At 35.2% G+C, this 17,096-nt stretch overlaps 1 protein-coding gene across 1 annotated transcript; it reads left to right on the forward strand.

Annotated features, from left to right (window-relative positions):
* Positions 1–102: 102 nt before the first annotated feature.
* Positions 103–17,095, forward strand: LOC137401205 (centrin-3-like). Its single transcript, XM_068087602.1, has 6 exons — positions 103–215; positions 8,003–8,144; positions 8,635–8,749; positions 11,139–11,253; positions 15,360–15,436; positions 16,751–17,095. Exons 1-6 carry the CDS (start codon positions 202–204, stop codon positions 16,795–16,797), a joined length of 510 nt encoding a protein of 169 aa, XP_067943703.1. The 5' UTR covers positions 103–201; the 3' UTR covers positions 16,798–17,095.
* Position 17,096: the final 1 nt, after the last annotated feature.

Raw genomic sequence — 17,096 nt, forward strand, 5'->3', positions numbered from 1 at the left:
CGCTTCACTGCAGAAAGAGGCGTGTTTTAAAAGCATCAAAAATTGATTAGATGATAGAAAGCCTCGCTTTGGTTACGCCTGTTGGTTACATTTAGGATTGTAGGCTACATCAACGAGTTCACGCGTGAAGCTTTTAAAACTTGAATTTGAGTTTCTATTTGCGCTTTATTTGTGGGCGTAGGAATCTTTTAATTATTTGTGATGAGTTCGGTGAGGTGAGCAATTTAGGGTTATTATGAAATATTTAATAATAAACCATGTAAAATAACAATTCGTCATTTTTTCAACAATATCATAATCAACAAAGTAATCTACCTGAGCCGATAGATGAATGTAGATTGCGGTTTTTGTGATATTTGTACCAAGCCTTTCTAATTAATGATTATTCAAAGCTTAAAACAGATAAATGACACACGTTAATATTAAAACATTGATAGTGTCATATAATACTGTCACCACCAACACCTCCAACAACACTTCCACCAACACTAACTAGTTCGAACTGACTAGCACGGACTACTTATATATATATATATATATATATATATATATTATAAGTAATATATATATATATATATATATATATATATATATATTATAAGTAATATATATATATATATTATAAGTATGTATTAAGTATATATATACATAAGTAATATATATATATATGTATATATATTCAAATGTATCCTACTTGAAACTAAAATCAGAGTGCTCAACCATATGTATATATATATATACTGTGGTGTGCATAAACTTGGAATCACATTGTTTTGTTCACTCTATATCGACTGGATCTTCCATTTGCTTTCTATTTTCCCGCCAATTATGATGCCATGCCAGATATTATATATCAATCTGATCAGCAGAAGATGTGCTTTCAAACAATGGCTGCGGAAATTGGTTGTTCTCAGAAGGCAGTCTACACAGCAATCAAGACTTGGACCTCCAATGGCAGTCTTAAACCCACCTACTCTGCTGGACGACCCAAGAAGACGACTATTCGTGAAGATCGGTACCTGGTACGAAGATCCCTCGCTGACAGACATCTGAACAGTACTCAACTTTGTAAGGAGATCAAGGACAACAGAGATATTGAGATTCACCCCAGTACAGTGCGAAGAAGACTGCTTGCAAATGGTTTGGAAGGCGGCAAGGCGCAAGCCCTTAGTTTCTGAGAAACAGCGAAAGCATCGTCTAGAGTGGGCTAAAAATAAACGGTTCTGGACAACAGCCCAATGGCAAAGGGTCTTGTTCAGTGATGAGTCAACATTTACCATCCAAAACCACTCTGGAAATTGTTATGTGAGAAGACGAACTGGAGAGGAGTACAGCCCGGCTTGTACGCTACCAACCATCAAGCACCCTACTGGAGTCATGGTATGGGGTTGCATGACAGCTTTTGGTGTGGGAAGACTCTCCATTTGTGAAGGCATGATGAATGGAGACAAATACATCAAGACCATGGAAGATGTCATGCTTCCAAGTGCTCGGAGCCTGTTCACCAGCAATGACCAACCCTGGTACTACCAGGATGACAATGCACCGTGCCAAGAGAGTCAAGGAGTGGATGACCAGAAGTAATGTGAGGGTAATAGACTGGCCAGCACAAAGCCCTGACCTGAATCCCATTAAAAATCTTTGGCAGCGTATTGGTGTAATAGTCAGCAAAGATAAATCAAAGACAAAACGGGAGCTCATAGAGAAGATTATTTATGCTTGGCATCACATCATCACTCCTGAAGAGCTCAGAAAGTTGGTAAACAGCATGCCTCGACGGTGTCAGATGGTGATCAAGAACAAGGGCTGGCCAATAAAATACTAATGCTCAGCTCAAGACACCTTACCAGTCCTTCTGAAGACTAACAATAACCCAACGGCCCTTTTCAGGGCCACCAATTTGTATAAAAGAGTTTGTTTGTATCCTATTTTATCAATTTTCACTAACAACATTCATAGCCTGCAATAAGTCTGCCTTTCGGTAGATCCACCCCAGCGATAAAAATCTGAGAATATTTTCGAATATTTGGCATCATCTTGTTCTTCAGAATTTCCCCTTTCAAATGATATATATATTGATGGGGTTGAGACACTTAACTCCAAAGAATTTCTTAGACAACAGCATATAAACATACATATTTGAAGATTTAACTGGTGATTCCAAGTTTATGCACACCACTGTATATATATATATATATATATATATATATATATATATATATATATATATATATATATATATATATATATATATATATATATATGAATAAGTAGTCTGACTAATAGTGTTTAAAATGCCTTTCTCTGCTAAGGGAACGGATATTTGGTGGAAGGTTGTTGAAGCAGCTGGCAATGACATTTTCAAAATGATTGTTAGTGATTGTATGCAATTTGTTCACATCACGTAAGTTGAAATGAGTTGAAAACCTGTAATTGTCATGTAAAAAACGAGGACACAAACCATGAAAGATCTTGAAACATTGAATTGAAGTAAAATAAATATTTAGCATAGGCAGAGTAAGAAGATGCAGAGAGTTGGAAAGATCATTCGTTTGAATAATATATGCAGGAATATGATGTAAATTTGCAATGAGTCGAAATGCTCTTTTTTGCAACAAAAATAAATCCTTCTGTGAATACTTTGACCAGATAATTTACTTTGACCGGAAAACTTACTTTGACCAGAGAACTTACTTGGACCAGAGAACTTACTTTGACCAGTGAATTTACTAAATCGGACCTTCCCCTTTTATCTTGAAGAAAAAGAAAAAGTGTTCCCACAAAAGTCAAAACTGCCTGTGATCAGCCTGGCTAATTTAGTGAAAAATTGAAAAATATTTTGAAAAACAAACAGTCGTCTTCAACTATGAAAAATTTTCCACTCACTATAATAGCAACAGATTCCACATAGTTAGGAAGCGTAACAAACATCTAATAAAACAACTCAAAAAAAGTCATCTTTCAGTAAAGCTTTATAAGCCACTTTTCTCAGGTGATAGCAAACCTTTCTACAGATATATCAGACAACATAAGGTGATTGGCAGTGATATTATCCTAGACTTATCTTTTAATGGTGAAATAGCAAAACTGCCTAAAGAAAAAGCTTCCATGTTTAATGATTTTTTCTAGTCCGTTTTGTAACTGATGATGGATCAAAACTCCGGGAGGATTTTGCCTCTTTAACCTCAGACCAGTCTAATTTAATAGTTGACTCCGATGGTGTTCATGCTGTTGCAAGTCATTAAAACATCTAAATTATGTGTTCCTGACAACATCACTGGTGTACTAGTAAAAAAATTTTCCTCTGGTGTATTGCTCATACATTAATAGAAATATTTAAATATACTCTTAGTACAAGCGTACTCTCAGAATTGTGGAAAATGGCTCGAGTGAAACTTATTTATAAGAAAGGTAGCAGATGCCAGCCTAACAACTACAGACCTTTTTTTTCTTACCTGCATAACTTGTAAACTTCTAGAGCATATATTAGCAAAACATATTCATTCTTTTTTTGATCAAAGTAACATCCTAACCGAATCTCAATATGGTTTTAGAAGTGATAGGTCATGTGACACACAGCTAGTCTATACGTTTAACGATCTAGCTATAAATCGAGAACACGGATTAATTAAAGTTTTAATAATTCTGAATTTTTCCAATTCATTCGATTCAGTGAGCCACCAGAAGCTTATTTAAATTGGCTAAGATCGGAACAAGCCTTGACATTGTAAACCGGGTTAAAAATTAATCCTCAGTAATCGAAAACAGGCAGTTTTAGTCGATGGCCAGGAGTCATCATGTTGTGAAATTGTGTCAGGGGTACCTCAGGGATCTGTGTTAGGACCCTTGTTATTTTTAATTTACATAAACGATTTACTTTCAGGTATTACATCTAAATGTCGATTATTTGCAGATGATGCTTTGCTTTATAATACCCGAGATAAAAATAACATTCTACAACTTGACCTTATTAAACTTGAACTTTGGGTCAAAACATGGCAACCATCTTTTAATGCTAAAAAGTGCTCAGTATTTTTAGTAGAGGAAATGGACTCACAACAAAGGTTTTTCTTAGTTGTGAGCAGCTCCAGAATGTCAATTCCCATCTCTACTTAGGTATTGAGTTTAGTAATGATCTCAAATGGGAAAGGCATAAATAATGTTTCTTCCAAAGCTTCCAGACTTCTTGGAATGCTTAAAAGAGTTTGAAAAGATGTAGACACCAACACTAAAAAAGTAGCTTACGAGACCCTTGTTTGACCAATTCTTGAATACGGGTGTCAGGTTTGGGATCCATACCTGAAAAATGACATTGAAAAATTAGAAAAAATTCAAAATAAAGCTCTTCGTTTTATTTTTCGTTTGAAAAATACAGTTAGTTTTACTAAGCTAGGAGCTGACACAACTTTTCCTTCACTGTCGAAGAGAAGACAAGATAAAAGGTTAAATCTTTTTGTAAAGGTGAAAGCAAGCAATCTCATAGAAGACTCATTTCATATTTTAAAAAAGCACTCACACAATACAAGACAAAAAAGGGCTTGTTTGTGCCAGCTATAAAGACCACTGCATTATTCAACTCTTTCTGGTCAAGAACAACCAGAGACATTTGTGACAAACCAAGTAGAGTTGTAGATGAGTGAGTACTTGTAGGTGTATTTTATTTATTTTCTGCACTGTCTTACTTTTAATCTAAACTGCAAAATATTACTAATACAAATACTAATTAATAAAAAAATATATATATGTATATACATAATTACTAATAAAAGTAAAATTAAAACATTGTGCAGAGTTTTTTGCAAAGAGTTCTCACACTGTTGCCTCATTTTGAGGATTTTAGTGGGTAAATATCTGATCATCTTGAGAAATCATCTGCGGGATTTCTTATAGATGGATAGTATGTCAAAAGACTGTGTTTTGACTCACCGAGACTAGATAACAAACATAGTGAATAACTGTTAGTATTTAAATGAATGACAGAACTAGTTGTAATAAATGGTTATATTTTTACAAAGCTGTCCAAAGCGACAGTTTCTAATGTAATGCATCATAAAATATTGCTTTCTTCAATGTTTTAGAAAGCTTCAGATGTTTACTCTGTGCATTTTTGCAGCCTGATAGTTTATAAAATATACCTAACTATTTTTTCTTGTAGTTGGTTTACAATTTTGAGTTTTATATGAACCATTAAAAATGCAACTTTGCTGGAAGCCATGATTTGTTTGTTGTTCAAAAAAGTGTAATCATTGATATGCACGTTACTGATGCTTCTCTCTTTTAACTAAAACTAATTTGAAATTACTGCTGGCTTTCTTGCAGAGAAATTACGTGAAACTGATTCCCCTATTTTTTATCCGAGTTAAAAATTCATGCTATGTTTACCTTTTTGTTGCTGGAAGTGCCAATTAGCATCACACACTGAGTGCTAGTTCTGCTATCAGTGTGAGCAACCGCCAGTGAGCAATAAAATTTTATGCATGTGTTGAATTTAGCTGTAAATCTGCGATGAATGACGGTGAATTTAGCTATTGGTGCAAACCCTTTCACACTCATTCCACACAGTCAATAATGTTTAGACTGTTTCAATTATATTAATGATGAAATGCAACCATTTCTGTCAGCGGTCTTGTTTACATGGTTTTAACTTAAATCTTTTCATCACATTCATATACAAACAATTCAGCATAATTCTACCGTCTAAACCTGTCAACAGTATTATAGTAGAAAATAGAAAAAGCCAATGTTTGCTATGTTGAAGGTAAAACATCCTAACAAATAGCCCCTGCATGTGAAGTGCTAAATTTGACTGAGAACCCTCAAAAGCTAGTATTTTTACGGAGTGATTTTCGGTTGTGTAGAGGTCCTGAGTATAACATTTTAATAACACTAATTCAGTTAGTGTACATGAGCTACTGAAATATTGCATGCTATTTGAATGACATAAGATCAAGTAGGGTCAGAGATTTGAGAAATTAATTAAGTTTAGTTCTTTTAAAAACAGCTAACTCCATGATAAGCTAACTCCCTAAGTCCTTAATCTGTAAAAACTTTTGCAGCTTACTGAAACCATTGCACTCGAGGCTTATCCATGACACCCCTACACCATTTCGATTAGCACGCTTTATAGACACTGAAAAACTACGCAAATCTCATCTTAGACCACTATCCCAACGTTTGTTGATCCAATAATTTTTGTTAAACTTTTCTACAAGAGCTTTTATTTCAATTTTTTTTGGTTGTAATCACCTAGCCTAAGGCTGTCGTAAGGAAGCTCTATGGAGAACATTTAGTTCCTACATGGGCGTTATTGATAACAGAGCTCATACTACCTTTGAATTTAAGATAATATAACACTCAAAGGCTCCATTTATCATATCCATAATTCAAAGCGATGATTGTTAATTATTCTTTGTTATGATACATCACTGCTAGAAGCCTGGAACATACATTATAGGATAGTTTTATTAGTCGATATGATGTTATAACCCTATCAACACAGTTCTTTCAATTTGGATGGTAAAAACATTACTTTCAAAAGATATATTTTTTATTTTTCAAAGCTCCAAGAGTTGCCACTAATAATAATAATACTTTTCATGAACTGAGCCATGAAAACAACACTGCATTAATAATCATAAACCATCAACGTGTTCTGTATATGGTTTGAAGGTGGATTTTTAAGTAGAATAGAGGTTTTTAAGGTAGTGTTAAAAGATTGACCTTTAGTAAGACTATTCTAGTAATAAGACTTTTAGTATAGTTATTAAAATAAAAATATGACCCATGTTTTTATTGATAGCCTCTGTGCATTTGATAGTTTCTATGTAGTTAATTCTAGCTATAAGACTCAATATATGTATAGTAAACAAGCCATTAAAGATACAATGACTCAAATGTAACAAAATGGTTTCTCTCAATTGTTAATTTTAAAAGCGTATGTAACATACAATTGTTCTGAGACCTCCATTGTATTGCGTGGGTTTTTTGTTCCATGTCTATTTGTGAAACCATAAACAACAATCTGCATGACACTTTTTACTCATGTTTAATCTATTTTCTTTCTCTCACAGTTTTGTTTATCCCTCTCTTTTGTTTTTATCCATTTTCATCAGAAATCATAATAGATGGTAATTTAGTTTTATAGTTCATAATAGAACATATTGTTTTTTCATAGAAAAGTCATTTAGTAGAAGGCTAAATAAAATATCTTTCCTTCCAAGCTATTTAAATTGATTGACCGATTATACTTGTAGCTCTGCATTGTTTATTGTAGCAGCATATTGTATTAATATATTAAAAATATATAATTAACCATAGTTGCACGCCTACTAGCTAGTCCTATCTGACAAAAGCAGAAAGAGAAATTACTGAAACAGCTATGGTGTTTGCTTTGTTTTTGTGGACAAAGTTTTTTAAAAGTTCTTTGCACAAGCATTATTGAGTGTTACACCAATAATTGTTTGCATTTTAGGTGAGTCAAAATTTTTATCATTTTCTACAATTTTTACCGACTGACCATCAATGACATGGTGGTCCGAAGACATGCAGGCGAATCAGTGGTCTTTTTCTAACACTATGTTTTGCATATCTTTTATTGCTTCACACGAAGATTGCTTGATGACAGTCGGGATTCATTAGTGAAAAAATAGATCATTTATTTATTAGATGCGATAGTCATAGGAGACGCTAAAAAGCCAAAGTATTCCTTACTTGTCAATTGGGTGGGCTTAAAATATTTGTCACAGCAATTTTTTCCTAGGTTAGCATTGAATGCATCACCTAATTGTCTATTGGCAAAGCTTATTGGTTCAAGGAAGATGTTATAATTGATTAAAACTTGTTAGAAAGTAATGCTTGTTGATTAGCTGTTTAAAAATTCACAGTTTATGCATTACTCTTAATTCACTCTTTAATCACTTATGAATAACAGCCCTGTGCACTCCGCTGACCAGGCCGTTGTCCCTGGTAATAGGAATATGATAAAAAGTGAATGTTTGAGCAGGTCAGAGATAGCAAGGACCGAGAGGTTTGGGCGACCCAAAAGAAGGAGGGAACTCACAGATGAACAGAAGCAGGAGATTCGTGAAGCTTTTGAACTGTTTGACTCCGACAAGGATCGTATGATCGACTACCATGAACTTAAAGTTAGTCAATTATGTTTTATGTACAGTTTTATTTTTACTTTTAGCTTGAATATAGTGCAGGTTGTAGTTGCTTTGAGAAATTGTGTTAGTACAGTTCTTCTTGGGTCAATGTATTGGGTAGAAAAAGTGTTTTTGGTATTTCATCAAGTGAACTTCATAAAGGAGTTGTCTTCACATGTCATCTGATGTGTGGCATGAGTAAACAACTAATTTGTAAGGCTAACTTGATGAAATATTGGTTGAAATCAGTGATATTTAACCGCACATTAAATCCGAAATACAACATGTTAATAATACATTTATCTTTTCTCGATCACTTTTGAATAACTTGGTGGTAAGCAAACCGTCAACGCTTATTGACAATAACTTTCATTGACCAAACCTAAAAAGTTTGATGTCTTTTTCCTTTATTTTTCTCATTGTAATGCTTGTATCCATGGTGAATCTGATGCACTAGTATCTGTCAAGGTGAATATTTGTTGTCATGTAGGTCTCCCTCAAGGCTCTTGGTTTTGAGAGAAAGAAAGCTGAGGTTCTTAAAATCTTGCGGGACTATGACAAGGACAACAGTGGTAAAATAGGATTTGATGACTTCAATGAAGTTGGTAAGGAAATGGTGATATCTAACACATCAGCATAGCTTGATGGTTGATGCCCTTTTAGATATATAACATGTAGGCATGTATTTCTTACATAATATTTCGTTTTCCTCTGCTAAAAATCGCAGAGGAACCAAAAGTGGTTTACAACAAAACCTAAAGGAGTTCTTATCAGAAGTTCAGGGAGGGCAGTTCTATGATCATTTTTGTATTCTAGTTTATTGAACTTCAAATCTTTTAGTGAGTCTGAAGCTAAAAACATAAATATCTCTATTTATAAATTTCAGTCTTTGTCTTTCTGTTAAACCCTGTGTCCTTATGACCCTGTGTCCAGTTATAGCAATTAAAGTTGATTTTTTAGCAATTTTAGTTTGAAAACCTTTACAGTTTTTTTATCTTTTCTCTTAATTTTTTTCAACTTACAAAACATTTTTTCATGATATAAAGCTTGAAAGTTAAAATGGGAGCTGTTGTTATATGGGTCGCGGTCACAGAAACCATGGTTAAGTCGCAAATCACGAAGTTGAGTTATTCGACTTTAAAGTTGCACTAACTGAATTTATAATTTTGGTAAGGATTTTTGTAGCACGTGCTTCTGGACCAATCAAAAAGTGATCTTTCTGAATCTGAAGTCAGTTTAGATAATAAATGTCTTAAAACCTCGGAAAAAACCCTTAAAACCGTTGCTATGCTAAACGGGAAGTACTGAAAAATTGCGTCCGAAAAACGTAATCGTTTCTTTTTTGCCGATTTGAGGGATAATTCTGACATTTTGGACACTTATAATGAGTACTTTGGTATTCCAACTGATGCCCAAAGCAGTGTAAGTAAAGGGAATGACCATGATATATTCCTAACCTTTCTTATAAGATTTTTACAATATTTAATTATAAGAATAATTATTCGATTTTATAAGATTTGATTATAAGAAAAATTATTCGAATTTGCAAGATCAAAGTATAGAGTGACCGATGATGTGCAATATGTTACTGTTATTATTTTTTAAACATTTTGTTGATCATACTATATATCATATCATATACCGCGGCACTGCCAAGCCGTTTTTAATATCTGCAAAATTAGGTAATACATTTTCTTATAGATATACAGCCATTTCTATGACAACCAGCCAAAACCTGTTTAGATTTTTAAATTCAGCATAATGTTTTTGATATAAAGACAGAAATCTAGATAAATATCACAACCTCTTAATATTGGTTGCTATGATGTTTCGAAATGTAAACAAAACTGTGCATCGGTTTTCGTTTCTCAGACTTTAACACCAGTTTTCTCGGAACTATGTTTTTGCACTGATTGTAAACATGCATTCAGTTTATTGACCATAAAATCTGCTGTAATTAAGCTAGAATTAAAATTTTTTTTGCAAAATAAATGAGAATTTTCTCCTTCTGTTAATGCAAATAACTCTAAATCTTATAATCCCGACTTAACCATGGTTTCTGTGATCATGACACATATGTTAAATAAAAATAAATTTTCTGTACAAAAACTTTTTTTATTACCCGGGTAATGCTTGGCATTCGGCTACTACATATATATTATTGTTTTGCTGTATTCTGTCTGTCTGCGTGTCCAGTCATAGCGATGAAGTTTTAGGAATGAAAAATTTGCTGCGCACCAGATTTGAACTCAAAACCTCCAGTTCTGCAGACAGGCATTTATCCAATACACTGTAGTTGAATAAATGTGCACATACTTATTACAACAGTCAATCATTAATGGCTTCACGTTTAGCACTTCAGCTAGCGTTATATGTAAAGTCATATCAGAAGGAAAATATGTGCGTATACGTGAAGAAAAATGCTAAAACTCACATGGCCAACAGGACTATTGCAATCTGAATAGATCTGTATTAGGCACTGCAGCCAGTAAATAAACATAGTAATAAAATTCAGAAATAGACACAGTAAACAGAAATACGCAAACACCTTCATTTATATGTTAGAATGCTATATGTTGTATGCTGATTGCAAATAAATTTTCTGTGCAAAAACTTTTTTATTACCCATGCGACGCCGGGCATTCTGCTAGTATATACATATATATTTCTTTTTTTATATAGATGCTATGTTACTGTCGTATTTGATTAAGGCATCTGGGATATCTGGGCAACTTGTCACTAATTCAGCCAGCTGTGTCACCTGCCACACTTGTATTCCCTGTCGCATCCACTCATGTAGCTTCATGGTGTTATTTGTCAACTGTCCCTTTCTCTCTCTCTAACTTTTGTTGTCATATTGTCTGGTCTTGTTTATACAACTCTCTATATTATCTGTACCACAGGCATTGATGAGTCACTATTAGTTCTTATATGGAATTGGCCATAGTTTATATTAGCCGCATTTACCATGGAGTTGTCCATCCTCCTTTTTAGTCACAGATATGATGTTGGATCGAGATCCAGAAGAGGAAATGTCGAAAGCTTTTACACTGTTTGATGATGACAATTCTGGCAAGATTAGCCTAAGAAATCTTCGCAGGGTCGCCAGGTGAGTCTTTTTATCAGGAGGTTACGTCCTACAGGCTGTCGCTAATTAGTTTTACTGCGTTTCAAACATTAGAATGTAGCAACAGAAAATCAGGAGTACCAACAGTTTTTGTGTTAAGAACAGCGGTTTTCAAAAGTGTAAAACGAGCTGTTCACTTAAAACGGTCCATAGACACGGGCTCATTCTATGATATCAAGCAATAGAAACTGGAGATCTAAAGTGTGCCTGCTTATCCAGACGTCAATCTGGTGTAATGATTCTCCCTGAAAACCAACCTGATACCAGTGGAAGTTGTCCACCCAATTTAATTTCATAATGCTAGTGCGTAGAAGTATCACTAGCTTGTTAATAGAAATTTAATGCCTATGTTGTTCAGGCATGACAAAAGCAATTTACCAATACCAGGGTTCATTGAATATGTATATCTGAGTGATAGATATGGTATAGGTTATCTGTTAGGATACTGTTGCAATGGTTAGCCATTGTAACAGATCAGATACATTTACAAAAGGTATCTGATGTTAGTAAAAAGTATATTGGCCATTATCAATCAATACATTTAACTATCACATTGGTATTGATGCCAAGATGAGGGCATTTTTAGCAGAAACGGATATATAGTCTATATAATAGTACTATAACAACACTATTCTATATATATTGTAGTAATTTCTACTTGAGAAGTCGTGTTCTCATTATACAAGTTTTAAGTTTTGTACTGCGCGAAGGATAGTGCCATGGTCTATTAACTTACAAATTAAGGGTTATTTTACGGGTGTCACACAATTTAGGTAAAGGATCATAGAGCAAACCTCTATCAGTTACTTTATGAATAACTAGCTGCATTACCCGTGTTCGGGAACAGATTTACGTAAAGCAATAGTTTTATTGAGAGTTGTCTTTCATACTGTAAAACAACTCCAAACATGCAATCTACTGAAATTTTTGTGCTGATCTGACTGCATACACATATGCAGTTGTACATGTCAATAATGTTGGACAGACCAATATAAATATGCAATGTGTTTTACAGCTAGTCTACAATGCATCAGTCTCGAACCACTCAAATCGGAATTGTCCTAATTTTATACACAGAACTGATATAATGAAATTGACATTGCTAGGCAAACTGAAGTTCTTCAAACTGGCAGTATTGAAAAGTTTTACATATTTTAAGAAATTCTAGAAAATATTTTGCTATTGCACTGCTAAGCTATCGCCAGCATTTATTGAATTGAGACTTCTACATGCTTGAAACACTAATCATGACTCACCAGCTCTTCGTCTATAGCCTGTGTTTTGACATTGTATATACAAACTGTGCAGCAGTAATGTGGTCGTTGATAAAATTTATTATCAATAAAATCTACTATATAAACTACATATATGGCCTCTCGCCTTTTCAACGTAAAGCATTACATCTGGAGCACTTTCGTACTATATAAACTATATAACTACTATATGGCCTCTCGCCTTTCCAATGTAAGGCATTACATCTGGAGCATTTTTGGACATTCGTCCCTTAGAAAAATTTGGCCCTATACTGTGTTGCAGGACTGTAGTCAAGTGCGAAGTTTTCTGTCCATACGCGGCGCCTGGTAGCAGCTGCTGTAGTTAGTGCATCTCGCTGTTGTCGCCGTTTCATCTGCTCAGAAAATGCAGCTCGCCTAGCAGCTGTTGTAGCTAGTGCGTCATGTTCTTGTCGCTGCTGCATCTGCTCGGAGGTTTCTGCACGTCTGGCCGAAGTAGCGGCTGCTCTGAGCCGTTTGAGTCGCTGCTAGGTCGGTTCAGTAGTTTCTGCACTTCTAGCGGCTGCAGCATCTATCCTGGCCTGCTATCGATGTACCTGTGTTTGTTCAGCAGTTTCCGCTCTTCTAGCCGCTGCTATTCTGTTTCGTTGTAGGCGTAGCTGTGTTTGCTCTGCAGTTTCTGCACTTCTAGCAGATGTAGTAGCTATTCTGTTTCGTTGTAGGCGTAGCTGTGTTTGCTCTGCAGTTTCTGCACTTCTAGCAGCTGCAGTAACAGTTCCGCTTCGTTGTGGGCGTAGCTGTGTTTGCTCTGCAGTTTCTGCTCGTCTAGCTGCTGCTTTGCGAATTCGGTCTCTTTCTCTACGGGAATCAATCTGTTCTTGCGTTTGGGCTGTAGGCTTTTTGGAAGGCATTGCACTGCTTCAAGCATTTCTAAAATTGAATGAGATGGTGTGCTTTTTTTTGTAATATAAACTGCTTGCTTTCTTCTCACCGTCGCCTATCGCAAAGCTCGGAGTGCCCGTGCAAGTTCTGTAGTAGCTGTAGTTCTGTAGTACTCGTAGCTGGAAAATAAGTAAGAGTAACTCAGCTGCGGAAGGAAATGAACATGTTTACTATCACAAACAGTGGCAAATCCAACGTTTTTAACCCTTTCTCCGAAGTAGACTCATTTATGCGTTTTCTATGGTCGACCACCGTAGACGCATATTTGCAACTTTCCCAGCAATTGCTAGCAACTGAATTTTATTATTCGTTGATAACATAACAACGATCTTTAAGACTTTCATAGTAGTGACAGTGTTGTCCGAAGATTTCTCTATAAAATTAGCCTAAAATTTATTTTTAAATCTTCGTTTGAGAATTTCCAACATAAAAACGAAGATTTTTTGTGCGAGTTCATTAAATGCATCCGAGTTAAAAAAACAAATAACTACTTATGTTGATGAAATTATAGACGTTTCAGATTTTTGTGATTACACAGATAATTAAAACGCACAAAGTATAGACACAACGAATTTTTTGTATAGCAGTGCTTGTTAACATGTTGGCAAAATGAAATATATAACCAAAACAAACGTTCTAGATCGAGTTTGAAATTGAAAAAATAATGTATACATATTAAGCAATATCGGCAAAATTGCTGGCAGTAGGCCGATAGCTAAATTTGTACACGGACGCAAGTGAAAGGGTTATGCAGTGGAAGTGTGGCAATTCATAGACAATACAACATTGATTAAGAAATGCTTACCTTTTTTATGTAGAAATTTAGTAGGAGAGAACTGCATTTTCCAGTGACCGCAAGAAACCAACGTTCGCGTGATCTTCTCGGTACACGTTGGCAGTAAAAATTAATCGCATGTAAATTACTATTCATTAATTTATTTTATTTATTGATTAGTACATTTGTATAGCTGTATAGGCCGCCGAACTCAGGAGGGTGCTTTTTAACATGGCAGCAAATTTGCTGTTTCAAACGCGCCAGTGTCGTTGGGCGCCGTAAAGAGGCGCGCGCTAACCGGAGATGACGTGTTTTTGTGTAAAACCGATGAATAGGTTATGTATAGAGGCGTGTACTAAGCGGAGATTCTCGTTAATGCGCCCTAGATACCTAGTAGCGGGTAATAGTCCGAAAAGTACGGTACTCTATAAAGCGGATAGACAGATAGATAGACAAACAACGATTGCCGTTTATATAGTAGATGTAATATTTATACTAATCTTGGAAGATTATTTAGTCGTTTACTATCAATAAATGTATTTCTAGTCACAAATCTTAGACTATTATTGATGAAGTTTTAGTACGGTTTTTCAGCTAGTCCACAATGATCAAATGCTATTTATTTTCTTCTTTCTGGTTTAGGATGTAGATAGCTGATCTGGCATTCCATTGAAGTATACTTTGCAATTTCATTGTAGTTATCTCTAGCCAGCAGCACCTATTCATAGATGCTAAACAGACAGCCACCGGTTAAAATTAGTGTATTAAGTATATAATTACATATGCATTTTATATTTTATTCTTTGCTGTTAATATTCAATTTTTTGCCGGTAATATCTTATTTTTTGCTGTTAATATTTACAAAAGATGAAGGTTATTCATTTGCTAGTCTCATTAAAATCTTGGATGAAGTTTATTAGATTGGGCTGTAGCAATAATAGAATGGTATCAGAATAGATAGAGATAGTGGCGTATTTTGTTGTCCACATCTCTGACAGAAAATAATTGCTTTGGGAGTTACTTTCTCTTGTACAGAGAAAGTAACTCCTTAATTATTAAGCCAACTCAACTCAATGCGTAGGTACAAAATGTGTGTCTAATATGGCATTTTGAAACTGCTTTGATGTGCGTATATTTAGAGACCTTGGAGAAACGATTGACGATGATGAGTTGAGGGCTATGATCGATGAGTTTGACTTGGATCAGGATGGTGAAAGTGAGTTATATTCAACGGCAAACTTTGTAAATTTTTGAAGGAACATTTTTGATTTTTTCTGATATTAGTATGAAAAACCCTACGTTCTCCTGATAGTTTAGAGGTTTGTGACAATGCTTCCCCGCCTTTACATTTTCATCTGAATAGATAGGCCTATATTGACTGCGGAAATTTGGGAGGTTTTTGCTGGTCTAAAAGTTTTTGGTTAAATTTTACTGCGCGAGTTCTCATGAAGCAGACCCCTGGTTCATCATTGGTGAAAGGACAAGTTGGCTCTATTATTAGTTTATTACATTAAACAATTCTTGTACATCGCTGTGACAGGGACACTTCATCAATAACTGGTCAGCATTGTGATCAATGCTGACCAGTTATGCAATTTGGTCATGCTTTTGTCATCAGTAGCAATCACAAAAGCATGAGCACAATTTGGTGCTGTCTCTTTGCTATTATTTTATGATTTGTAATTATTCATATCTTCATATTATTCATATCTGCTTCGTAATTTATAGATGTTACAGGCCCGATCCTACCTCCAAGTTCAATACTTTTTCTGTTTCGAATACGTTATTAAAGCATCTTTGTAGCAGGCGTTAAGCGTCTGTGAAATCTAGAAGACATAATACTGCAGAGGTAGCCCAAGGTTCTGACTAATAATTTGAGGGTGGTAGCAAATCTAGTATTCGCACACTGTCCTTGTTGCTCAGTAACGGAAGAGCTTGCTCAGTTAACTGTTAGCAATAGCTTCTGATAAGGTTCACCCCAAAGCTTTAGAGAAAGAGGTAGGAATAGCACAAAATGATCAGGGCTTCTTGTATAAATATTTTTTGTTATATTGTTTGAAAGCTTGTCTAAGGAGTGATGCTTGCCAGTTGTTGGAGTTGCCTCACAGCATTTATAACCGTAGTAAAAAAGCTGGAATGGGTTGATTTGTCATGCTCAGTAACAAATATTATCCATTTTCGAGTGGGAACAACTTGAAGCTTCAGCGTCATGGGTGGCACAATTACCAATGCCAAAGTTATTGGCTGTGTCGGTTGGTTCATTGATGTAAAATCATCAACCAGATATTAACAGAGTATGGACCGCTACTCATAGGAAGTGGCCTGGTCGACTCATGTATAAAACAGTGCAAATTAACAATTCATTAAGCTTACATGACAACCTTGGAACATTAATAGCAGCAAAATTTCCCTTAAGCGTGGTAACAATAGTAGCGCTCACAACATGATGAATGCCAGATACTATCCACAATTAGTCTACCAAAAAAGGTTTCCATGGCAACACTAACACTTTTGAACATATTTGTTGCAGTAAGCATGGAGGAGTTTCTGGCTATAATGACTGGAGATACTTTGTAGTCATTTTCTTGGATCCTAGCTTGAATCCGTCCATTTGTGTCCACTTGTGGAGCTGCTCTGGAGCAAGAACTCACCTGGTCGCAGTGTCTAACACGGGCAGTTTTTGCAATATGCTTTTACGATTGCATCAGCAGAATGTCTCTGCCAGGCTGCTTGTAAATATTCAATAATGACTTCCAATTGATGCTGACTATTTATAGCGTGTGTGATTCAGTAAGTGACTAGTCTTGACTGGTTTGTGTGCTCGTAAGATGCAATATTTGATTATAGTGTCTAATAAATAAACTATTTTACACAAG

Source organism: Watersipora subatra, chromosome 7 (assembly GCF_963576615.1).
Source record: "Watersipora subatra chromosome 7, tzWatSuba1.1, whole genome shotgun sequence".
Lineage (NCBI taxonomy): Eukaryota > Metazoa > Bryozoa > Gymnolaemata > Cheilostomatida > Watersiporidae > Watersipora > Watersipora subatra.

Excerpts from the sequence above, each read along its gene's own strand:
- LOC137401205 (XM_068087602.1), top strand. Across the intron at positions 11,254-15,359 it reads AATCTTCGCAGGGTCGCCAG|AGACCTTGGAGAAACGATTG; the intron begins GTGAGTCTTTTT and ends GCGTATATTTAG. Across the intron at positions 15,437-16,750 it reads CTTGGATCAGGATGGTGAAA|TAAGCATGGAGGAGTTTCTG; the intron begins GTGAGTTATATT and ends TATTTGTTGCAG.